General features: G+C 36.7%; 1 protein-coding gene and 1 long non-coding RNA gene across 8 annotated transcripts in view; one reads left to right on the top strand and one right to left on the bottom strand.

Annotated features, from left to right (window-relative positions):
* The window catches only part of LOC105711728 (uncharacterized), a 411,034-nt gene that overhangs the window by 88,918 nt on the left and 295,697 nt on the right, over positions 1-26,419 (top strand). The window lies entirely within an intron of this gene.
* Positions 1,368-26,170, bottom strand: LOC105711723 (flavin-containing monooxygenase 3). Of its 5 annotated transcripts, none has more exons than XM_012444589.2 (9): positions 26,085-26,170; positions 23,752-23,889; positions 16,382-16,570; positions 13,015-13,177; positions 12,627-12,769; positions 9,847-10,046; positions 6,379-6,734; positions 4,532-4,604; positions 1,368-3,730 (listed from the first exon to the last, which is right to left on the bottom strand). In XM_012444589.2, the coding sequence occupies exons 2-9, from the start codon at positions 23,881-23,883 to the stop codon at positions 3,388-3,390; spliced, it is 1,599 nt and encodes a 532-aa protein (XP_012300012.1). In that variant the 5' UTR covers positions 23,884-23,889; positions 26,085-26,170; the 3' UTR covers positions 1,368-3,387. The 5 variants fall into 5 exon arrangements, with proteins under 5 accessions (XP_012300012.1, XP_012300010.1, XP_012300011.1 ...); XM_012444587.3 differs by having other exon boundaries at positions 26,081-26,169; XM_012444588.3 differs by lacking the exon at positions 26,085-26,170 and adding an exon at positions 25,644-25,744.

Here is a 26,419-nt window from a genome sequence, read left to right as displayed (position 1 = left end):
TGTTAAGATGCAAGAATGGAATCAAGTAGGAAGCTCATAGAATAATGGGTAAGAGTTAATGGTGGCTTTGACCTAGGTGGAGACTGTGGAGGGGGACAGAAGTGAGGACATTTGCTGACGCTGTAGGTAGGGGAATGGTGAGGTGTTATGGGCTGACTTGTGTCACACTCAGATTTATATGTTGAAGTTCTAACCCTTAGTACCTTAGACTGTTACTATATTTTACCACAGCATTCTTAAAGAGGCTATTAAGTTAAAATGAGGTCATAGGGTGGTTCCCAATCCAATATGATAGGTTTCTTTATGAGAAGAGGAGATTTGGTCACAGACATATGCAGAGGAAGACTGTGTGAAGGCACAGGGAGAGGAAGAAGTGATCTACAAGCCAATGAGTGAGGCTTCAGAAGAAACTAACATTGCTAACACCCTGATCTTGGATTTCTAGACTCAGGAATTGTAAGAAAATAAATTTTTCTTCTTTAAGCCACCCAGTCTGTGGTGCTTTCTTATGGCAGCCCTGGCTAATGAATACAGGAGGCAGCTAAAGGAATTGAGGCTTATGCCTAGTTTTGTGGCTTGAGAAATGTGATATTTAGAGGTCTCATTATGAGGATGAGTAAGATAGAGGAAAAGAACATGTTTGGGATCTACATGGGAATGTTGGTGGTTGGGAAAATTGAGAGGGAAATTAATAGTTTATGTACTTGCAAGAAAAGATATCAAGGAGGCAGTGGTATGTGCAAATCTGGAAATTTTATAAATTATTATGCAGATGATTTAAATAAATAAATTTGGACCCTCTCATTCATTCTCAATCCCTTCTGGATTTCAACAAAAAGGGCTGATTATATGGGGCTAGTATCATATATCAAGGTCAGTAAGTTGGATTGTCCATTATTTTGTATCGAATGGAACTATGTACTGCATGACTTCTGTGTCTCTAAAAGTCAGCGGACCTTGGACAGACACAAAAGGTTAAATGTCACACTGAAAAACCACTGTAAATTAGGAGGCAGTTGTGACATTCTGAACAAATTTACTAGATTACATATCATGAGATAGGCTTTGGGGTCAAACTCTACTCTTTCCAGATGAGTGTTCTTGGATCATAATCTCTGAGACTTAGATTTTTTCATCCATTTTATAGTGAATCTCATTAGGGGTACTTCACTTGATTTAGGGTATTTTTGGAATTTTCAGGATCAGTTTTTGTTGTTGCATGATTGGGGAATTCTGGTTATTCAGCTCTGCAAAGTCCTGCACAATGATTTGACACAAAGTCCTCTTGGATGTGTCCTTACAGTTGCACAACTCAAAAAGATTCTATACATTACAGTTGGGGCTACAGTGAAACACACACACACACAAACATTTAACAAATTTGTGTATTAATTTTACTTCAGGACTATAGATAAACTATTACAAAATTCTAGCTATTAAGAGAGAGCAATGCACCAAGTTGTTTTGTGTTGAGAACCACTGACCCATATCATCTTTTTATTGCTTTTATTATTTTGAATGGACACATAATTGTACAATTTATGGTATACATTGTGATATTTTGATGCATGTATATCATGAATAGCGATCAAATCAGGGTAATGAGCATATCCATTACCTCAACTATTTATCATTTCTTTGTGCATGGGTAAAGAAAATGTGGTGTATACATTTATCTGTTGATGAACACTTAGGTTGATTCCATATCTTCACCATTGTGAAGAGTACTGCAATAACCATGGGAGTGCAAATGTCTTGTCATCACAGTGATTTCCTTTCAATATGATATATGTCAATATATATACTCACATACACACATATGGCGGATATAGATAGAGAAGAAAGGAAGATCACATTTGTACCTAATACTTTCTTCTTTCCTATTGTTACTTTCTTTATATTTTTATCTTTGAAGCTCAGATTTATCATAAATGTTGTATACAATTTAAAATATTGTCCTATTCCTAATTGTTTATGGTAGCAAGATAACATTCTGCTTTTAAGATCTTCTTACTAGATGTGAAATACTCCCAAATATTCCAAATGAAGCAAAACTTTTCTTGAAAACCTGTGCCCTAAATGGAATCAAGTAACTGAAAATTGAACACAGCTCATACAAATTTTTAACTTCATGTTACAAATGCCAGTACAAAAAATAAATTGAAGATTAAATTGCTATAATCCAATTTCTAATATCCTTTTTTGTATGATGCAGTGGTTTGAATGTCTTTTTCCTCCAGATCTCATGTTGAAAACTAATCCCCAATGTAATAGTATTGAAAAGTGAGGCCTTTAAGAGGTGATTGGGTTATAAGGGCTCTGCCTAAATAAATGGAAACATCATTTATGGATTAATGAATTCATGGATTATCACAGGAATGGGACTGGTGGACCTTTAAGAAGGATATATATACTCACACATACACATATATTTGCTCCACTGACCTAAGTTGGAAGTGAAGGTATTGTAAGAAATATGTAGTATAATAACTGGTGGAGCCTTCTGATGACTGATGATTCTGATAGATGATTTTATCTGCTCTATAATGTCAAAATTTAAAAATCATAATTATGAAAAATTTTAATTATAAAATGTAATACATTATAAAATACTATTTTAGATTTATTCTGGTACCTCAGAAGTTTAATCTATTGGGGTAGAATATAAAACTGTAAGTCTTTAGAAGTTTTAGATTTTTGTCACAGTTTTGGCTGAATATTTAATTTTTTAAAAGATTTAGCTAAAAGGTGTATTTGGTACTATACTCATTGTTACTGTTATTCTTTTGCCGTTACAAGTTGGAAAGTTTGTTTCCTTATTGAGAATATAAAGTAAATTTCTTTGTGTTAACTTTCAATATAGATCAGGTCTTTATGCTATATTTCTTGGCCAGGGAAGAGGAGGTCTTACCTGGAATATGTTGCATAAAACAAACAAAACATAATATAATAGCCAAACTCCTCCTTGACCCTCCAAATGGCTTATAGAAGTAGCTGGAGAATATCGTATTATAATTATTCTGCTTAATTTGCTCTTTGTTTAGATTTAAAATACATCTTTCAAACATCGTTTAAAGGGCAAAAGGAATCATGTCAAAATGTTTCAGGAAATGATTTAAATTAGACATAAAAAACATAGTTCTAATTTTGAAGTGTTAGTGGAACCTAAGCAGAAATGATTAGTGCTCTTTTTAGATTATTACATGATTCTTAAAGTAGCTATTTCAAAGCCTAGAAATAACACTGTGTTACGGACTAATGTCTACAGAATACTGGCAAAAGATGCAGAATAGGAAAGTAGGTGGTGTGAAAATTTTAATTTTTAAATAGCAAAGGCCCTGTCTGGGTATTGTCAGTAACTCTCAGAAATCCTAGAAAAAATGATGACTAGGTTAACACAAGGAAAACAGCAATTAACAGAATAGGAATTGCAAAGAGCTTCAGCCAATGGAAAAAGAAGCAAGGCTTCTGAAGACTCCTGACAACTCGTGTCTGCATGGGTTTCAGTGACCGGTCCCACTGGGTTAGGATGGCATTTCTGGCTCCTGGCCACTTCCCTGGGCCCACCAGCCTAAACTGGTAGGGACTACAAGGGCCAAAATAAACTTCTATGGCCAACTTGGGATCTGTGAGAAACAGCCATGGGATGCTGGGCTTTGCCCCAATGAAGGAGGCGAGTTCATCCATATATTCAATGTAATCCGTGCATATGGTGTCGCTTTTGCCAAACCTAGAGTTGGGAAGGAAAACACCACTGTGGATATCCAAACTCTATACAGAAACAAAACCAAGAAAATGGCTCACAACCTTTTATCAGTGAGAATTAACGTCAATCTCTGTCTTTAAAAAAATTTTCCCACACTACATTGACATACAGCATCAATTTCTTACGTAAGTAAGGAGACTATCACTTGTTTATCCTGTACTTTGTATTTTTTAAAAGAACTTTCATTTTGGTTTCATTTGGAAATACCCCAACACTGCAAGGCAGATGAGGAAGACTTTTTTTATCCTTATTTATAACTGGATAGATTGTCTCTTGCTCAAATGACGCTTCTATAATAGTTCATGGCACTGAGCAAATTAGTGACAACTAGAAATGAAGCCCACTTCTCCAGATTTATTCTCATTTATCTGAGTCATTTTCATTAGAGATATACCTTTGAACTATCGTCTCCAACTTAGAGGATTTATGGGCTAGAGAATGGAAATCCACATCCATGTGTTCCCAAACTCCTCTGATTTCAAATCCTTTCTGGGTTTTCTTTCTATGATATATTACAGGAAGCATGGAGGTCTAAAACTGTATAATGTAGATTCTCAATCCTACTGTTCACTCTGTGTCTTGCACTAAAATGTCAGGAGCAATGTAGGTCTTTAATTAATACTTGTTGAATGGATGAATATAGCTTGTAGCTGTCATTCTAATGACTTCATTCAGGATCATTTAAGATTAAAACAGTTCCAAGCATTCACAAATTCTAACTTTTCTATGGAAATCCTACACTCCTATTACAATAGGTACTCTTACCATTTGAGCTTTTTGTTCCTTTTCTCATTAATGTCATTCATCATGTCTTCCCTAGAAGGCAAAGTACAAGTTCCTGAAAAAGAAAGAAAGATATGGTGATAGTTAAATGAGTCTGGCATAAAACCAGCCTGCAATTTTCCCTTTTTAATAATGAGTTATGAATCACATTAATTGGTGATTACTTTCAGGCAGACATCAAATTCAGTTCCAGTCTTCTCAGAACTCATATTTGTCATACTAGTTAAAAATTACCTAAATAGCTTTGCTCTTAAACTGGTTATAATATGTTTAAAATCCATGTCATAGGTATATTCTAATCTCTCAGTCATATTTTAAGAATGTTATCTTTAAAATTATGGCCAGAGGTGAATTGGCATTACTTTTCAAGATTTAAGAAGAAAAAACTTCATAGAAATTAATTCTGCTTTGCCAGAAAATGGAATTTCCAGAAGATAAGATACAGAGTTTGGTGAAGGCCTCAGTCTTTCTATGGAAAGCCAATAGTTCTTGAATGTGACTGAGGATATGGACAAGTCACCAAGGACATAAGAGAGACATAGATCTGACTAGGGGCTGACCCAGGATCTCAGGTTTACGTAGGTTTGCAGAGTTCTCTGAAACCTAGACCAAAACATGCTTTTGTGTTCCGAAGTACTTGAAATTTAGGATGATTTCTTTGGCAATCCTGGGATCAACTTGAAAGAGAATAAAACTCAGCCCAGATATGATTGCTCAAGACCTACAATGACTTGCTTAATTTCCCATTTCTACACTTTTGAAGGGAGGGTCGCTTGAACAGCTTCTGTATACGCGACCTGGTTCCAGGTCCTGGAACTTGTTCTTTTGAGGGGAAGAGACTGAAAAGATAGAGCCTGTTCATTAGCCCACCAACTATGGCCATTGGGTTGCTTGTAACTAGCCCCTCTTGTCTTAGTACTCTGGTTTCCCAAACCTAGGTTGTATGCCTTGTCTCTCATTTCCCTTAAGAGAGCCTGTGCCTTGTACATCAATTTTCCCCATAAATTGCCTTGTTTCCTTTCTTCAGAGTTCAACTTACAACTCTTGTCCTCAGAGAGAGTAAGGGTCCCACCCTTCCTTTAACGCCAGCCTCTCTGGGTCTGAACCCTAAGTAGAACCCTGAGTGAAATTTCATGCCATTATCTTCCTGGCTACTTGGTCATGTGATCTGCATCTTTCCACAACTGTATTCCAGCCTGCTGTTGGGGGATGCTGCCTACCTTTCTCGCCCAACCCCAATCAAGTTTGTTGTTTCCTCAGTATTCTCATATATTACAGACTGATCATCTACCACAGTTAGCACTTTCTGCCTCTATTGATCCACTATTTGCTCTTATTTAACACATGTCAGGGAAGAAAAAAATTGTAGCAGAAAACCTATTGTCTTCTAGCAATCATATTTTCCATGACTGTGGTTTTTTGAAGTTGGCTGAATATTGGCTTGTAAACATGTTTTCTTATGAACTCTTCAAGCAATGTAATTCTACTGAGTTTTGCAGTCACAATTTTATAAAGTTGTCATTCACTCAGTCTTAAGTGCATGCAAGCTCTGGTGGTCTCAAGTCTAATGAATGATCTTGGATAATTATCAGCTGTAAGAAGTTATAAGTCACAAAATACCTCCTCTAATAATATCTTGTACTATTGTAAGATAATTCCAAACTGGTATACTTTAAGTTGCTTACAAAATATAGCATCAAAGAAGATATAATTATAAATTCTCGAAACTGAAGGGGACCTTGTAATTCAGATTATTGTTTTCACAAAGATCCAAGGTTATGCTCACTGGCATTCATCTTCCCAGTGCATGAGTCTCTTTATTGACTTACCCTTTACTACTTGTGCTGCCCAGCGGGCCTGGAGGTCAGACGTGGGAATGGCAGCCCCAAGGGACTGGACTAAGCCAATCACTGCTATGGTTGACTTTTCAAGTAGAGGAGGAAAGACACCTTTAAATAAAACGATCTCATTGTTTCTGCTTTTGATGATGGACTCATCAAGGAAGGGGTAGGAATAACTATAGCCTGTTGCAAAGATGATACAGTCAATGCCCTCAAATACGGTTCCATCCTCAAAAATGGCTGAGGTCTCTGTGAATTCCTTCACATTAGGCTTTATGGAAACAGTGCCACAAAGAATGCGAACTGGAAGATCATCATTAAATACAGGCTCTTTCCTCACGGCTCTGTATGGAAAATAGAGACAATTATTAGAAGTGTAATATTTCCTTCTTGTTTTATTGGTCTATATACAAATTGGTAAGGAAAAAATGACCCAAGATTTTTTTTTTTTTTCTGAGTCAGAGTATCTCTAATATGGTTGAAGAACAAAACTGATGGGAGGCAGCATTGGGAAGTAAGAGAAGTTGCCATTTGCTGGCCCCATCTCTCTTTTCTGTGATCCTTCCCTTCCATGGAGCTCTTTCCAAATCCCAGAATAAACACTTATACCCAGTTACCTGTTAAAGCCTGTTTCAAGAAAAACTGAAGTGAGGGTACCTTGGTGTTTACATTTTTTAGTTTGCTACTTATTCAATAGGAACTTTGATAAGATTAGATTTTTAAAATTCTTGGTGTCTCATATTTCTCATTTGGAATGTGAGTAACATTTGTACTACCTCAGAAGTTCCCTGAGTGATATAAAGAATTCTGCACAGTCTCTAGCATATGCATAGTGCTTGTGAAAACGTTAACTGCTATTCTCAATTCAGTATACTCCAAGGTAGTCATCATAATGTGGTAAAGATCTAATAGGAGGAGGAAAGTCAAAGGTATGAAAGCTGCAGCTAGGCTCTTGAGGAATGAAGTATGAACCCTGTGCAGACAGAGGAGCCAGTCAGGTTAGGGAGGGAGCACCCAGGAATTTAAATAAGGCCAGGGGGAGGGTGCCAGTTTGAGGCTTTGGCCACTGCAAGTCTGGAAAGAGAGAGCTTTTGACTACTTTTTATTCAGTAATATTTGTAGTGGGAGCAGATAAATCTGAACCCAAGGATGAATGTGAATAAAGCTAAAGGAAAGAGTGTTGTTCTTGTATGGTTGTGGGAGCTCTGAGAGAGTGCTACAGGCAGATTCCACTGGAGAACAAACTGAACTGGACAACGAGATTGGTTGGAATCTTACTTGGAAAAAGGCTTGACTCACTTGCACTTATTACCTGCCATTTATTTTAAACCTGTGGCTGTCAGGTTTTCACATCCACCACCACACTGAAACTGCTCTCATCAAGGTCATCAGAATCAGGCTCCCAGATCCAGTGGTCCACTCTCACTTTCCCCTTTATTCAACTTAGCGTTTAACACAGCTGATGGTTTCCTCGTTCTTGAAACACCGTGTTCATTTTGTTTCCAGATCATCACTCTCTCTCAGTTCCTTTCCTACCTTACTGGCTATTCTTTCCTGTCTCCCACAGACATCTCATCTTCCTAACTTCTGGACAGTGGCAAACCTCAGGACTCAGCCCTCAGTCCTTTAGTCTCCTCCATTTACACACATTCTTCAAGAGATGTCATCTAGTTCCATTTCTTCAGGTACTATCTATTTTCTCATGACTCCAAAATTTTACCTTACGGTTTGAGCATCTCTTCTGTCTTATATTTCCCACTGCTGCTCAACATCCTTCTACCTGAATGTCTAATAGACATCCCAAGTTTAATATATCTAAAACTGAACTTCTGTTCCTCCTGTAGTTTTTCACGTCTTAGTAAATGTCAGCATCACCTTTTTTCAGATGTCTTAAGACATTCTTACTCCCTCCTTGCTCTCTCATCTTTTGTCCAGTCCACAGAAAATCCTGTTTGGGTCTACCTTCAAGCTATCCAGAAATCTGTTCAATTTTGACCACTCACTGCTAACAATCCTGGTCCAGACCAGCATCCCCTCTGATTCAGATTTTTGACAGTAGCTTTTTAACTGGTCATTTCGCTTCCTTCCTTGCCCTACCCTTACAGTGAATGATGACCACAGCAGCTGGAACAATCTCTACAATGCTAACTTAGGTCTTGTCATTCATTTGCTCAGATACCTGCTACAGTTTCCCATTGCTTTCAGCGTTAAAAGCCAGGGTTCTTACAATGATCTACAAGGCCCACACTATCCGACAATTTTTATGTCTCTGGTTTTATCTCCTGGCGCTCTTCCCTCATTCCCTTTTCTCCAGAAAGAGAAGCCATTGTTGTTTGTTGATCCTGCCAGCCCTGCCCACGAAGAGACAGTGCTCTGGCTGTGTCCTCAGTCTGAAATACCCTTCCCCACAGATCCTGATGGCTCATTCCCTCAACTCCTTCAGAGGTTTTCTTAAATGTCTCCTTCTCCCTGAGACATACCCTGGAAATTGTCCTGACAGCACTTGCCATTACCCTTGCCTGCTTTGTTTTCTTCTCTACAGCACACATCACCATATGAGCTTCTGCTATTGTTTATTGTCTGTTTCCTACCACCTAGAATGTAGGTTCCATGAGGACAAGGATTTTTGCCTGTTTCGTTCGCTGCTATATCCACAGGGCTAAACACAGGACCTGGCATATAATAAATGTGTAATAAATGTTTGTCAAATTAATGAATTCACTTTGATATAAACAGCTCATAACTTGAGCTTTTTCACCCCGTGTCAAAGTCATTTCTTGTTATATTACTGGCTTGGAGGATGTTATAGGAGAAGATGGGAAGGAGACTGAAGATGCAAGCAATTGGCATGTATGTGTTTAGTGAAAGGGGTCCATTAAGGGGTGGGTGATGAAACGAAAAGGGAAAGATAGGACAGGAAAATTTCTCCTGCTGTGCGTAACTTTGCCATTGAGTGAAAGGCAGTAGAGCAAGTGGTCAAGAGTGAGAGGCTCTGGAATCAGCAGGTCTGGGTTTGTTTTGAATGATGTTTCTGCTTCCTGGCTGTAGGCCCTTGGTAAAGTTATCAACTACACTGAAATCAATTATATCTTCTCTAAAATGGAGATACTAATAGAGCTGTCTTCTTCATTGTTATAAGGATAAAGTGAAATAATATCTGTCAGAGCCTTAGCAGAGTCTTGCTAAAACTCTAACATGTATAAAATGCTTACAACAGATTAACTTTGATTATTATTACTCCCAGAACTAATTCCTGGGGCATTATATAATTTTCCAGCTGTGTAAATAAGGAGGATTGCAAAATAGGAAATCATTCTTAATTTTTGCAGTTCTTTATCTTCTGATATATGAGATGTGATTGCTAATACTTTGATTTATTTTGGGGTTACAGCACATTAAGGGTTGTTGACACTGAACTAAAGGTCAGGAGACATATCACGTTTAACTCTGCATTACCCGTTTAAAGGCATCAAGCCATAGTTTTCATGCTTGAATCTTGCATTCATCTCCTTCATGTACAACCCATCAGAGATGGCTTTCGGTAAATTGTTCTTGAGGAAGGTTCCAAATCGAGTGATAAACACCATGTCCCAAGGATAACCATTGTCCCAGACCCGACTCATCACCCAGGAGCCACTTCTGGAGCTGATGATGACCTTAAAAACACCAGTTCAACCATGAAAGTAATGACCGTTTCCACTGGATATTCTGTTGAGCTCCCCAGATCCCTCTTGAGGAAAGGATCTGTTACCCCAGCTCCAGAAAGAGGTGTTAGAAGGCATCTCTCAGCTGTCAGTACTCTTTGACAGTTGCTTTGGCTGAAGAGAGGGGCCTCGCCCAATGACTTCTACTCTTTCTGAGTTTCCTCCATCTAGTGACTGGTCAGTATGGATGTATAAAGGCCCAGTCCCTCACCTCAAATTGGGGCAATGTCAAGGACCATCCCAGCTTCAAAGTAAGGTAAACAGAAGCTTCCTCCCCTTCCTGCAGAAGTATTGATCCTGAGAGTGTTCCCAAAGAAACTTCTGAACTTTACATCTACATTTTAGGGCCAGCCACCCTGTCATGCTGTTGTAGACAAATTTTCATATTTTAATCAAATCTCCGATATAGGTGACTAATAACTGAATTCTAGTCATATTTTTCCTAGTGTTTAACTATTGCTGTCTACAAATAAGCAGTTATGATCTCAAAATAGGCATTTTAAAACAAAATGCTGGCTACTATCTGTAAAAAAGGTGAGAAATTTGCAATCAGAAAACCATACGCCCAAACACTGGCTCTCCTACTTATTAATGGTGTGATTTGAAAAAAATTCCTTTAACTTCCCTAATCTTGTTCCCTTATCCCTAAATGGAGAGAATCAGAATTTTCTTCATTAAATTTGTGTAAGGGTTGATTTGATGTGATAAACTATGTTACATGGCTAATGTCACCTGGCAGACAGTGTGTGCTCAGTAAATGTCACTTTACTTTCCTTCCCCTTCTGTTATGCTAATCTCTAATCATGTAGTTTTTAGGCTTTCTCTGTTTCTCTTTTTTAAAACCAATTTTTATATACCATATCACTTTAAGGCATTTGTTATAAGAGGAACTAGATAAATAAGAGACTAAAGGAGGACAGGCACAGTGGCTCATGCCTGTAATCCTAGCACTTTGGGAGGCTAAGGTGGGAGAATCATCTGAGGTCAGAGTTCTAGACAAGCCTGGCCAGTATGGTGAAACCTCGTCTCTACTAAAAATCTAAAAATTAGCTGGGCATGGTGGCAGGCACCTGTAATCCCAGCTAATTGGGAGGCTGAGGTAAGAGAATCACTTGAACCCGGGAGACGGAGGTTGCAGTGAGCCGAGATCATGCCATTACACTCCAGCCTGGGCAACAGAGTGAGATTCTCTCTCTCAAAAAAAAAAAAAAAAAAAAAAAGACTAAGGGATCAATTAATTAAATGGAGAGCCTCTGAAATTGGTCTTCCCTCTTAATTTATCACATTTACAAATAATCACATATGCTAATACAAATCTCTTAAAACTATGAATTTATCATAAATTTCCTAAACCCAAGAAGCTGAAATAGTGATTTACCTTTTTTTATGGAGAAACCTAATTTTTTTATCCTGTCATTCAAGTCCTCGAAATATGTGATAAAACCTGATCCCAATGTTTCTTTACTGTAACTCAATCCTAAAACTACTGTTCCCTGGTTTCAGAAGCTTTGGCTTTCAGTTCCTTAGCACTTCATGGCTCAAACGCTAATATTCTCGATGACTTTCAAGAAGGCAGTTGACATTTCTGGTCCTTATTTATCCTTTCTGTAGTAAAACTATCTTCTTCCCACAAGCAAAGGAGCTCATTTACATGAAAGTATTTGAGTACCGTAATACATCATACAGATTGTTAGCATTAAGAACCCCCATGAACCTACAGTCTATGATAGTCAAATATGCAGTGCTCATTTTCTTGTCTTCATGCCATTGCTCACAGCATTTCCATTTCCAATTCTAAGAACAGCCTCTGTCACCTCTCAGTCACATGGTTTATATTCATTGTTCAGGGACTGGTTCAATTCTACCTCCTTTGTGAAGCATCCAGTTCTGGAATCATAGCATTTAGTGCCTGAATCACTTGTTTATCCTTTATTCTAGTGGCAGCTCTTGTTCCAGAGCAGGAATCATGTCGGTTATGTTTACCACTTTCTTCAGCACCCAAGTCAGTGCCTGGCACATAGTAGGCTCTCAGTAAGTAGTCATGGAATAAATGTATGCATGCATGCATAAATGAATGAATAAATGAGCCACTCTGTATTGCTTAAATCTCGTTCAAAAGCTTTACCTTTATAACAAGCCCTTTATAACAAGTAGGTTCTATTTTTTATCTGTTTTACCTTTGAGAAACCTGACTCAGAGGGACTGAAGGACTTGCCCGAGTTACAGAGTCATAGCCTTAACACTAAATCTGTGCTAGTTTTAAAGAAATTGATCAGACATATTAGGCACCAAATGTCTTGAAGAAGGAGATTGTTGAATGACAGTATCACTCCTTGCTGATGTTCTGCCTTTGTCTATTAAACGATTTAAAGCCTCACCTGTTACTTGGGGAAGTTCAGCTATGTGAAATTCCACTTAGTCTTTACATCAGATGCCCTCCCCTACACCCCTACATTTCATATCACACCTTTCAAATGATAATAACTCTTCTGTCTCTTTAAAGATAGTCCCCTGAGTACCCGGGTGTAGTACCTGTTCCGCTGTGTGGCTGAGTTCTGTGGCAATATCACAGCCCGAATTCCCCAGGCCAACCACCAAAACACGCTTTCCCTTAAATACACCTGGTTCTTTGTAGTCCCTGCTGTGGAAGCATTTGCCTTTAAAGTGTTCTAGTCCTGAGTGAAAAGTGAGAAACATATGACTCAGTTTCATTTCCATTAAAAAAAAACAAAGACTTTAACAGAAGGGACCTTGTGAGTAGATGCAGTCACAATAATGTGCTTTTTTAACACTCCAAGTGTATTAGATATAACAGAAGTATATTTTAATTTAAATTGCTTATACTTTTAGAAAAAGAAGGCATTATCGAGATATTCATTTTTGTTAGATATGTAGACAGGAGCTTAAATTTTGGCCTTACCTGGAAAGGACTCTTTTGGTAGGTTGGGATATACAAGATGTCCAGAACAAACCATCACAGCATCAAAGACAGTCGATTCTTTTTGCCCATCCCTTTCAGTGGTAACATCCCATTGGCCAGTCATCGCAAAATCAGGACGTTTATTTACGTTGGATACAAATGTCTAAGAGAAATACAGAAAGAAACCCTTCTTTCCTATGCTAGCAAATGGATTTGGCAGAAACAGTATGAAAAAAAGAGAAGTGGGTTAGGAAAAATATTTAACTCATTATTAAGGTACATATTACAAATTTAAAATTCCCTCAGAATAAGTCAAAATGCTAAATGGTATCTATTTGTCCATGCATGATTTCTTGTGCATGGTCAGTATTTTCTGGAGTACAAGAGTGACACCCCTTGGAGATATGGCAGTGAATTCAATTGCAGTTTACAAGAGGTGTACATCATGTGTACTAGAAAATCTGATGGCCAGTAATGTTCTGGATCACATTCCCATATGTTCTAGTTCAGTACATCTATCTTTGATGTACTGAACTTTATTATGTACTATTTCACACATATTGGAGAATATACACACAAAATCACATATATGTAACATTTTTGTTATGAAATATAATAAAATTAGCACTTAGGAACCCATAAGACCTAATACATCATTTGTTTAGAATAACTCTGGGACTACATCAGAGTACCTGGGCCAATTAAAATTCCCTCAGAATAAATCAAAACGCTAAATGGTATCTATCTATTTGTACTGATGTACTCTATCTTTGATGTACTGAACTAGAACATATGGGAATGTGATCCAGAACATTATTAAATTTGTTAAAATTAAAACTATTCAAATTTCTAACAAACTCCTAGGTGATATTGATGTCATTTGGATTATATATTGAGTAGCTTTGACTAGGTTATCAATAAATATTTGTTCAGAGCTAAATAGATGCCTATTGGTATGCTCCCTGTTTTAAAAAAAACTCAATTCTTCTGATAATATTGGAAAAAGAATCTCTATTTGGTATTAATTATTCTGAAAAACTTTATTATGTACTATTTCATACATATTGGAGAATACACACACACACACACACACACACACAAACGCATATATGTAACATTTTTGTTGGTTATGAAATAAAGTAAGCACTATGAACCCATAAAACCCAATACATCATTCATTTAGAATAACTCTGGGACTATTCAGTTAGTTTGTTATTGTAAATGGCAATTTTTTTGGGGTATGGTTTCTGTTTTCTGCTGGTTTACAGAAATGCAATTTATTTTTACATATTGATCTTATATACCACCACCTTGCCTAATTTTTTTGTATTGCTATTCTAATAATTTATATATTCTTTTGGATTAACTACATAGACAATCATATCATCTTCAATAACTGTGTTTTACTTTCTTTTGAGTTGTCATTCTCTTTTTCTTATTGCACTGTTTCTTAAATTTCTTAAGATTATTGAAAAAAAATAATAGTATTTAGGAATTCTTATCTTGTTCTGGAACTTTAAAGTGAATGCTTCTAACTTTTCATTGTTTAGCACAGTACTGACCGATACCAATATAATATGAGCAACATATGCAATTAAAACATTTCTGATAGTCACATGAAAAAGTGAAAAAACTCAATCTATCTGATATGTTAGCATTTCAAAATGTAATTAAAATAAAATTTATTAACAAGGTATTTTACTTTCTTTTTTTCATAGTAAGACTTAAAAATTCAGTACATATTTTATACTTACAGCACATCTCAGTTTTGTGGCTAGTGGCTACTACTATGTTGAACAGTGCAGATTTAAGATAATGAATGTGTGGCTGATAGCAGTGGCTCACGCCTGTAATCCCAGCACCTGGGGAGGCCAAGGTGGGCAGATCGAGACATCAAGAGATCAAGTCCATCCTGACCAACTTGGTGAAACCCCATCTCTACTAAAAATGCAAAAATTAGTTGGACGTGGTGGCACGCACCTGTAGTCCCAGCTACTTGGGAGGCTGAGGCAGGAGAATTGCTTGAACCTGGGAAACAGAAATTGCAGTGAGCTGAGAACACAACACTGCATACCAACTTGGGCAACAGACTGAGACTCTGTCTCAAAATAATAATAATAATAATAATAATAATAATGATGTTTGTATATGTTTTGCTGGCTCAGGATAATTCCCCTCTAAGTTTGGTGAGAGTTTTCCTTTGATTTTCCTTTTTTTTTCTTTCAAGCACAAGTAGGTGTTAAATTTCGGTTAATTTAACTGAATTTTAAATTCTGAATTTGTTAAATAAACATGGTTTTCTGCCTCTAACAGGTTTTTATAGTAAAACATATATTTGTATTTCTTAGTGTTAAAATACCCTTGCATACCTAGGCCAAACTCAACTCAATCAAGGCAGTAAATCTCTTTTAATACTCTATTGGATTCATTTTTGAAGGATTTTTGCATTGATTTTCATGAAGGATATTGGCCTATAATTTTCCTATTTCATGTTATCTTGTCTGCTTTTGATGCAGGCTGGAGTGCAGTGGCGTGATCTCAGCTCACTGAAACCTCTACCTCCTGAGCTCAAGCAGTCCTCCCACCTCAGCCTCCTGAGTAGGGACCATAGGCATGTACCACCACTTCCAGCTAATTTTCATATTTTTTGTAGAGATGAGGTTTTTCTATGTTACCTAGGCTAGTTTCCAACTCCTGGACTCAAGCAACCTGCCTGCCTTGTCCTCCCAAAGTGCTGGGATTATAAGCATGGACCATTGCACTTGGCCCCTATTGTTTATTTTATTAGTGTTTTCAAATAATGAACTTTCAATTTTGTGCATATGCTTAATTTTATATTCTATAAATTTTATATCCCCTTCATTCTATGTTCTTTGAGTTTATTCTGGTTTTCTTTTACTAATTTTTTAAACTTTTTTACCTTATTTTTTAAACTTTTGTTTTCTAATATAAACATTTACATTTATAATTTTCATGAAAATATAGCTTCCTATGTTTTCCACAAGTATTGATACATAGATTAAATTAACATTCAGTTATAGATATTTTTTAAATCCCATTGAAATCTTCTTTGACCTCTATGTTATTTGGAAAAAAAAAGAGTTTTTAATTTCCAAATTCATGGGTATTTTGCATTTATTTCTTAATTAGTGGTGATTTGGTCTAAGAATTGTATATGGTCGAATTTTGTGAATTTTCCATGTATTATTGAGAAGAAGGTAATTCTCTAAACCTAGAGTTAGAGAGGTCACAGTTAAAAACACTGACAAATTAGAAAGGGATACTGAAAGGAACAAATGAGAATCCAGTAGTAGACATATACTTCCTCAGCATTATGACAAAAGCTAATTTGTCAATAACATCTTACCTTAAATTGTATGTACTTCAGGAGGTTCTTTTCTTTGGCAAATGCAATGATATATTCCTGGATCTTGCTGTTGTGCATAAAGTTGGGGAAGTCATCAGGATATGGAAAGTCTGGGAAACACATCATCTCTTTGGAAGAGTTGGTAAAGACTGATTTGTAAATGCTAGCTCTGCCCTCCTCTGCATGGTCCTGTGAACGTACAGTTTCAAATGGAAGAGAATTGGTAAATGAATATACTGATCATGGTCACAGCTAGTTCCAAGTAATTACAGTCGTCCCTTGGTATCTATGGAGGGTTCCACGACCTCTGTGGTTACCCAAATCTGCGATTGCTCAAATCTATTATATAAGATAATGTAGTATTTTTATATCACCTATATACATATACTTTAAATCATCTCTAGGTTACTTATAATACCTAATAAAATGTAAATGCTAAATGAATAGTTGTTGTAGTATATTGTTTTTTAATAGTTTTAAATATTTTTTTTCGAATATTGTTTATCAATGGTTGGTTGAATCTGTGGATGCAGAACTTGCAAAAACAGATAGCCAACTGTATATTTATTTGAGTCATCCTTTATCCACAGAAAATTCAGTAAGACACGCGTAAGTTAAGTTCACTTAAACAATTGATGCTAATCATGGAAACTTATTAAGGGAATTTCAGATATGGAAGAATACCTTTCTTAATATCTTTTAAGAAAAGATATCAATCTTTTCTGAGGGAAACAAATTTTAAATTTCATTATGTCCTTGAGGCATTTGTAACTAGAATCACTTAATTTCCTTGAACCATTAAATATAGTGATGGAGAATTTTCAAAATTCAACCTTGCTTAATTTCAATGTGTCAACTCATGAGCACAAGCATCTAATGGTGAATTTATAAAAGCAAACAGTAACAGGAGGTTGCAACTATTGATCAAATTTGTAAATGTAAGCATTTTAAAACTTAATATTTAAAAAATTAACCTTAGAATTTCTACAATGTATAAAATAAGCTTAACTATTTTGAATCTAACACAGAATTTATGGGCATCACATGCCTTTTGAGCACTTATGTAAGTAACAGAGTTTTAGCTTTCAGCGATGTAAAAATATCTGAATTTGCTTTAACTCTAAGAAACTATAGAAGTATGCTAATAGAGCCTTAGAGAAAATGTTAAGTGATGATGAATAAAGAAAAAGAACATTGAAGAAAGAATGATCAGCAATGAGAAGATTAGGACATTGTGTTGTGGTTCTTTAGCCACACACTGAAATAAACGGGGGAGCTTTAAAAAAACACTGAGAGGTCCCACTCTCAGAGAATTTGATTTAATTGACAAGTTTTAAAAGCTCTTCAGGTAATTCTAAGGTGCAGTTAAGTTTGGCAGTCACAACATAGAGTTCAACAAATAGAAATTAATGACCGACAAGCTACAGTTACTGTGGAAGAGCTTACTATAGGACACATTTGTTACAGCTGTGAGCTCTGCAAAGCAAGCTATTGAATAAATAAAAGGCATTGTATTAAAAGAAAAGTATTGGTAGGAGCATGATTAGGAAGAGGTGGAGCCTTGGTTTAGCTCTGTTAAAGCACCAAGGTACTTTCATCTGAAGTTTCATGATCAAAGATCAGACTGTAGATCTCTATGTATAGTTGCTAGTTCTAGTGGAAAGTACTGAGCACTAGACATTTCTAATTAGAGCTCATCTAATTCAAAGTTGTCAGGGCCCCCAGAACATGAATTTTTAGTTTAATATTGAAATATTACAATCATGTCAAAAGCCAATGTGGCTGCATCTTCATTATTGACAAATAATTAATTGGCAGATTAGTTGCCATATTTATTTCAGAAAGCAGTGTGTTCTTGATAATAGGGCATGAGTTTTCTGCCACTCACATGGTTTGTTGACCCTGCTATGTGCATGTGGGATGGAGACGTGAGAGAATTTGTAGCTTTCTATGAATTGGGTAAGTTTAAAGAGATGATAATCAGCATAAAGAGAGAAGAAGCGTTAAAGAAAAAAAAATTGATACATAGTCTAGAAAAACAGAGGAAGTTAAAAAAGGGTGATATGCCCAGAAAAAAAACCTCTATTCATAAAACTTCATGCAAAAATTTATACAATTTACTGATTTATTGTTTGGGAAGCTCTTGAAAAAGGAGAACATTTTACCCAGATCCGTGGCCTAATCGTGAATGTGACCTGTGATTAGGCTGCAGATCTGGGTGAAATGCCCTCCTTCTGTGACCAAAGAAAGTGAGGGAAATACATCATCGTGGCTCTAGATCAAGGTTGGAAGTCAGGACTAGAAGGGCATAGGAGAGTGCTGTAGTAAACAGCTCCAAAAGTTTCTATGGTATGCACCCTTAGTGTTCACTAAGTTTTAGCTAATGTTTGGAATCTCTCTGAAATTTAAAAAGAGTTAAGATAATGTAAAATGCTGATGTAAGAAACCAAAGGTAATGCAAATAAAAAATTAACACAATCTTATAATAATCTCATAATGTGAATACTAGGCCTATTACTGCAGACTTCTGGTAATCTGAGAAACACGACTGTTTAGTCCATCATTTGCAATCTATAAGCCCCCTCATAGTAGTAAAATAATTAGAAAATAGTAAAAAACTAAAGCTATTAGTTTCTTGTGGCTGCTGTAATAAATTACCATAAACTTGATGGCTTAAAATAATAGGATTGATTCACAGTTGTAGCAGTCAGCAGTCAGAAATCACTATCAGTGGGCTGAAAACAAGGTGTGACAGAACCATGTTCATTTTCAGAGGCTCCAGGAGAGAATCTATTTCTTGTCTCTTTTGACTTTTGTGGATGCTGGTATTCCTTATTTTTTTTCAGTGGCAAGAGCCCACTTGTATGCCTTTACTCATGGCTTCTTTGACCATCTTCAAAGATAGAGTATAGCATCTTCAAATTTCTTTCTGTTGAGGTCATCATATCACTTTCTTTCTTCTGCCTCTTTGTGTTAAATCTCCCTCTGCCTCTCTCTTTTAAGGATGCATTCATTATAGCATAAGGGGCTCACCCAGATAATACAGAAAAATATGTCCATCTCGAGATTTTTGACTTAATTATATTTGCAAATACCCTTTTCTCTTCTTATAAGTAAGATAACATTTTCAGGTTCCAGGAATTAGGATGCAATATATTTGAGGGGGGGCATTGTTCAATTGTTCAGCCGATTACAGACCAACCTCTGGTTCCCAAAAATTCACATCCATCCCATCTGCAAAATACATTAACCCAATCCCAACATCCTTGAAGTCACAACCCATAGCAGCATGAAATCAAGTTTCAACTCACATTTATATATTTTCAATTCAGAAGTCCCAAATCTCATCATTATCTAAATTATCTAAATCCAGTATGAATGTGACTATGGGTATGGACCAGGATGAGGCAAAATTCCTATCTGTGAATCTGTGAAACTAGAAAACAAGTTATCTTCTTTCAAAATATAGTGGGGGGACAAGCATGGACAACCCTTATAGACATTCCCATTTACCAGGGAGAAAAAAGGAGGAAAGAAAGGAATCACTAATCCTGAGCAGTTTTGAAATCCAGCAAGACAAATTCCATTAGGCTTGAGGGCTGGTAAATAATCCTCTGTGGCTCAATTCTCTGCCTTCAGGGCCTGAGTCTCTACCCTCTGAGCTGTCTTTTCTTATTCTTGAAGGGTAGTACATGTTGCAGTTCAGTTTTATCAACCCCTGATGCTGGGTTCAAATTTTAAAGTCTTCCTCGAGCAGCAAGAAAGGCAGATTAGCTATCTTTGGCTGTGTTCCTCTCAATTGCCATATCAGCAGTGTGTTCTATCTTCAGCAACATCTTGCAAAGTAAGTTTGAATATGAGGCTTTGGTTAAGATCACTACATATAAGATGTGGCCAGCCCAATAGGCCACTTGGTGAAATGGCAACCAGCAATTACAAAGGGGTTAAGAATAGGCTGGAGGGAAAGGCAAGCTTGAATTGGGATCCTTTCTCCACCATTATCAGCTGTGTAATTTTTTTCTTTTCTTTTTAAGGTTCAAATTCATTTGTAAAAGGAAAAAAAAAATACCTAGCTTACAGGATTATTATAAAGATGTAATTTAATAGAAAAAGTAATGTGTCATATAGACAATGCTTGATAAAATAACTCTAAGTTTGCTTGACAACAAAGAAACAAAAATAATAACAACCAAAAAGCGCTAAGAATCATCAGTATGTTAATCTGAAACCCTGTCAACATATTCCAGTAACATATAGTAGGCTCCATAACATTGTATAAGGTGCTGGGTGGTTTCAAGAGGTTTTTTTTTTGCAGTCTGCAAAATATCTATATTAGTAAGAATGATATCTCATGACTTTATAATATTTAAAGGGCTGTTACATTATTTCATTCAACACTCAGAACCTTTTCATTGAGGTAAATAATATACTGATTTTGCATTTGAGGAGGAAATAGTGGCTTAAAAGGGTTATTGATCTTCTTAAATTTGCATATGTATTAATATCTTTATCAGAAGAAAAATAAGACTTATACAATAAAGCTAGAGGACCTTACTGATTGAATGGAGCACATAGGGAAGCCCTATTCCTGCTGTTGTTTGGCAACACATGAAGTGATTTAATGAGTGCATGCATGCATGTCTGCTAATAGAACCCTTATTATAAATGCACAGGGACAAAGGGGCATTGAAGAACTTCAAAGTAATTCTCAATTATGTAGTTTCACAAGACCAAAGTCAGCACCTGAAACTTTAAAATCCATGGTCCGAATCACTTTAGTAACCTCACCAAATGGATAGGAAAAGCCAACAACAATAAAAAATTATCTAGAAACCCATTTAACCAAAGAGGTGAAAGATCTCTACAGAGAAAACCACAAAACATGAATAAAAGAAATTGTAGCTGACACAAACAAATGGTAAAACATGTTATACTCATGGATTGGAAGGATCCATATCATTAAAATAACCATACACCCAACAGACTTAATGCAATTCCTAACAAAATATCAATGTAATTTTTTACAGAATTAGAACAATTCTAAATATTCATATGAAAAAAAAAGCCCAAATAACCTAAACAATTCTAAGCAAAAAGAACAAAGCTGGAGGCATCACTTTACCTGACTTCAAATTATCTTAAGGCTATAGTAACTAAAACAGCATGGTACTGATATAAAAATAGACACATAGATCTGTGGAACAGAATAGAGAAATCAGAAGAAAAGCCTCATACCTACAGCCAACTAACTGATCTTCGGGAAAGCTGACAACAACATACACTGGGGAAAGCACACCCTATTCTGTAAATTGTGCTTAGAAAATTAGACAGCCATATGCAAAATAAAAGTAGACCCCTATCTCTCACCATATACAGATTAACTCAAGATAGATTAAAGATTTAAATGTTAGACTTGAAACTATAAAAATTCTAAAAAAAAAAAAAAAAAAAGAGGTAAAACTCTTTTACCTAGATTATGATTAAGAATTTATGACTAAGGCCTCAAAAGCAAATGTAATAAAAACAAAAATAGACAATCTAAAAAGCCTTTTCACAGAAAAAAAATAATTAACAGAGTGAACAGACTGTCTTCAGAATGGGAGAAAATATTTGCAAACTATGCATCCAACAAAGAACAAATATCCAGAATTTACAAGGAAGTCAAGCAAACCAATTTTAAAAAAACACAGATAACACTATTAAAAAGTGAGAAAGGTACATAAATAAGCATTTTTTAAAAGACATACCAATGGCCAATAAAAATATAGGAAAATGCTTAACATTATGAATCACCAGAAAAATGCAAATTAAAACCACAATAAACACCCATCAGAATGGCTGTTATTAAAAAGTCAAAAAGTCTGGGCATGGTGGCTCATGCCTATAATCCCAACACTTTGGGATGCCAAGGCCAGAGGATCATTTGATGTCAGGAGTTTGAGACCAGCCTGGCCAACATGACGAAACCCCATCTCTACTAAACGTGCAAAAATTAGCTGGGTGTGGTGGTGCACATGTATAATTCCAGCTACTCGGGAGGCTGACATAAGAGAATTGTTTCAACCCAGGAGGCAGAGGTTGCAGTGAACTGAGATCGTGCCACTGCACTCCAGCCTGGGAGAGAGATTGAGACTGCATCTCAAAAAAAAAAAAAAAAAAAAAAAAAAATTCAAATAATAACAGATGTTGGTGAGCATGTGGAGAAAAAGGAACACTATTGGTGGGAATGTTAACTATAGTTAACTATAGAAAACAGTATGGAGATTTCTCAAATAATTAAAAACAGAACTACCATTTGACCCAACAATGCCGCTGCTAGATATCTACCCAAAGGAAAAGAAGTTGTTACATAAAACAAGATTCCTGCATCCATATGTTTATCACAGCACTATTCACAATAGCAAAGAAATGAAATCAACCTTGTCCAACAAGGATGATTGAATAAAGAAAATATGGTATATACACACATACATATATATATACACACACACATACACAGAGACACATATGTATATATACACACACCATGGAATACTACCCAGCCATAATACAGAATGAAATCATGTCTTCTGCAGCAACATGGATGGAAATGGAGGCCATTATCTTAGTGAAATAACTCAGAAACAGAAAGTCAAATACCACATGTTCTCTCCCTTATGATTGGGAGCTATATCATGTAGACACATTGACATAGAGTGTGGGAATAATAGACATTGGAGACTTGAAATGGTGGGAGAGTGGGAGGGGGTTGAGGTATGAGAAATTACTTAATGGGTACAGTGTACATTATTTGGGTGATAGGAATACAAAAAGCCTAGACTTCTCTACTACACATTATATCCATGTAATAAAACTGCACTTGTACCCCCTAAATCTGAAAAAAAAATGTGAAAAGTTATTGTGTTTTAAATGAGTAAATCATTTAATTATAATTACATAAACCTAACTAATATTTACCATGAATTTTATGTCCAAGTGGCTCTTACTAATGATCTACCAAGGGAGACTTCTGTAAAAGAGAATTTCTTTTTTTTTTCTTTTGAATTGTTGGTTTTTATTTTATTTTATTTTTTTGATATACATTTTTTATTGTACTTTAGGTTCTCGGGTACATGGGTACATGTGTCGATCATGCAGGATTGTTGCATAGGTGTAACAGAGAATTTCAAAGCCCATTATCTAATTAATTTACTTCTGACTTGCAGGGAGGTCACTTTCCAACCTGTTCTTGACACTGTACTTAGTGGATTCCAATTCTAACAGATACGATAATTGCCATGGTAGCAGGTTTGGAAACCTGTGTGCACACAGTGTGTTTTTATACACTTCCCAACCTATTTCCCTGTTTATTACAACAACATGCTACTCACTGAAAATTTCCACAGGCCCCCAATGTCATCACTCTTCTCAAAGCAGGTGGGCTCCAGCCCTTCTTCCAGACAGCTTCTGATGGAGGCCAAGCCACTCACTCCAGCTCCAATTATGGCCACTTTCTTCCTCATGGTCACCTGTGCAAAGGCCCAGAGAACAATTCCAGCAATAACATTACTGAAAATTTATTACCTATTTATCTATTTGTTTTGATTTCACTCTTTGGCTTAATAAAACTTGACTTTTTAAGAAACACTGGCTGAGTATGATAGCTCACGCCTGTAATCCCAGCATTTTGGGAGGCTGAAATGGGAGGATCACTTGAGCCCAGGAGTTTGAGACCAACCTGGACAAGAGAGTAAGACCCTGTCTCTACAAAAAAAAAAAAAAGTCAGCTGGGTGTGGGGGCACATGCCTGTAGTCCCAGCTACTCAGGAGGCTAAGGCAGGAGGATCACTTGAGTTTAGGAGTTCCAGGCTACAGTGAGCCATGATTGTACCACTGCACTCCAGCCAGGGTGACAGAGTAAGAACTTATCTCTAGAAAACAAACTCCTTTAGTAATCTAACTGCATTTTCATTTATCTCTAATTTCTAAAGAGAAAGTTTTCTTCTGAAAAAAATAAGCACTTTGTTTTTAGTCATCAGCTTTCCAAAATTAAGAGACTGATGACACAGCATACATATTTATCCTTTTCGCTTTTGGACTTTGTAATTTACTGTCTACAAAAATGAGTAAGCAGAAGAAATCAAAGAAGATTCATAACTAAAACACATGTAGACACATCCACCCACCCACCCACCCATATACATATGCATGTATATGGGAATGAAGAAACAAATATATATGTATGTATATTTGTACACACACACACATACATTCTGTACCTTCTTTCTATTTTGATACAGATAATGAGGAAGAAGATCTGAAGATGTCTGTATTTCAGTGTGCCTGTAGTCCCAGCTATTCAGGAGGCTAAGGTGGGAGGATCACTTGAATTTAGGAGTTCTCCCCACCAGTAGTCCCAGCTACTCTGGGGCTATATATTCCTGTTGAGGCAGGAGTATCGCTTGAGCCCAGAAGTTTGAGGCTGTGATGAGCTATGGTTGTGCCACTTCACTCTAGCCTAGGTGACAGAGTAAGATCTTATCTCAGTGAAAAAAAAAAAAGTCAAGTTCTTACCTAAAAACAACTTTTCCCACTACCTTCAACCTCCTTTCTCCTCTAAGAAAATTACATTTCCTAACTTTTTTCTGTTCCTGACACTGTCTTTAGGTTCTACTACTTCTCTCACTTTTTTTTCTTTTTAGACAAAATCACATAGCTATGCAAAGAAATAGACTTGGATGATAAAAATCATGATCCATGATTCCCAGACAAACAAACTGCCTGAATTATGTCACTCTTATTCTAGCCATATTCGATATAAAACTACAGCATGCTCCTTCTTCATTTACCTATCCCATCTTCAGCCCTTTACTGTATCACCCTTTCTCCCTCCCTCCCTCCATTCCTTTTTTTCTTTTTCTTCCCTTCTTTCTTTCTTTTCTTTCTCTCTCCTTCCTTCCTTCCTTCCTTCCTTCCTTCCTCCCTCCCTCCCTCCCTCCCTTCCTTCCTTCCTCTCTGTCTTCTTTGCTCCTTTTCTTAAGATGGAGTTCTGCTTTTGTTGTCTAGGCTGGAGTGCAATGGTGCCATTTCAGCTCACTGCAACCTCTGCCTCCCAGGTTCAAGTGATTCTCCTGCCTCAGCCTCCCAAGTACCTGGAATTACAGGCACACATTACCATGCCTGGCTAATTTTTGTATTTTTAGTAGAGACTGGATTTCACCATGTTGACCAGGCTGGTCTCCTACTCCTGACTTTGGATGATCCACCCATGTCGGCCTCTCACCTTTTTTATTTTCCTACCCGTTCTTTGTCTTCTTTTCTTCTGTATGTCTATGTCCTGTCCAACTGTCTGGGCAGTTTGAAAGAGAAAATGCTCTAGTGAGCCCACACATTAGGAAGATTGTTGGAAAATGGGAGGAGCCGCTCTTAAAGAGATAGTCATTTCTTGGTCCTCAAATGGGTGAGTACCAACTCTCTGTGATGGGTGGGACTCTGGGCCAGTCTCCCATGGCCACCCAGTTTCTGCTTTTCCTTTGGTTATAGTAAACACAAGCTGCTGCTTATACACTTGGACCCTTGCCCTAGGAGTCAAGAAGTTTCTCCCATGCAGTTCTCTACTCCATTTCGTTATGTGTTATTTCAAAGTTTACCTCGTTTTCCTCATTCCTAGTTATTTTGTGGGTACCTCGTATTAGCCCTCCAAATACTGTAGAAACTTACCTACTTAATTGAGATAGCCCAGTAGGGAGGATGACTTTCTCTGCTCTCTCTTCTTATGTTCTGCCTTTGGAATTTTGGGGTCAAAGGCCTGTATTTCTCAAGCTTGTCTTTATTTGTTTCTGAGGGAAGTGTGTGGTCAGGGAAAAGGTCAAATTTCATAAATTGATCTATTTGTACCAGGTACCAGGTAAAATTAGTACCAGGTAAAATCATGTTGGCAGTAAAACAAAATAGACTGCACCTAACTCTCAGTCATGACATATAGTGAAATTTCAAAAAATTGTTCTCCTATCAACTATATTTCTATGTCACTTACAATTATGACATGTCACTCATTTT

Source organism: Aotus nancymaae, unplaced genomic scaffold, assembly GCF_030222135.1.
Source record: "Aotus nancymaae isolate 86718 unplaced genomic scaffold, 86718_ANA_hifiasm-v0.15.2.pri h1tg000108l, whole genome shotgun sequence".
Taxonomy (NCBI): Eukaryota; Metazoa; Chordata; class Mammalia; order Primates; family Aotidae; genus Aotus; species Aotus nancymaae.
The sequence above is the reverse complement of the archived record's forward strand: the minus strand, read 5'-3'. Positions and strand labels throughout refer to the sequence as shown.

Coding starts and splice junctions, on each gene's coding strand:
- LOC105711723 (XM_012444589.2), bottom strand. CDS start 23,883: ATGAGGAAGAAAGTGGCCATAATTGGAGCTGGAGTGAGTGGCTTGGCC. Junction 6,735..9,846: donor GGCTTGATGCCTTTAAACGG/GTAATGCAGAGT, acceptor TTTTCCATACAG/AGCCGTGAGGAAAGAGCCTG. Junction 4,605..6,378: donor GGCAGCACAAGTAGTAAAGG/GTAAGTCAATAA, acceptor TTTCTTTTTCAG/GAACTTGTACTTTGCCTTCT.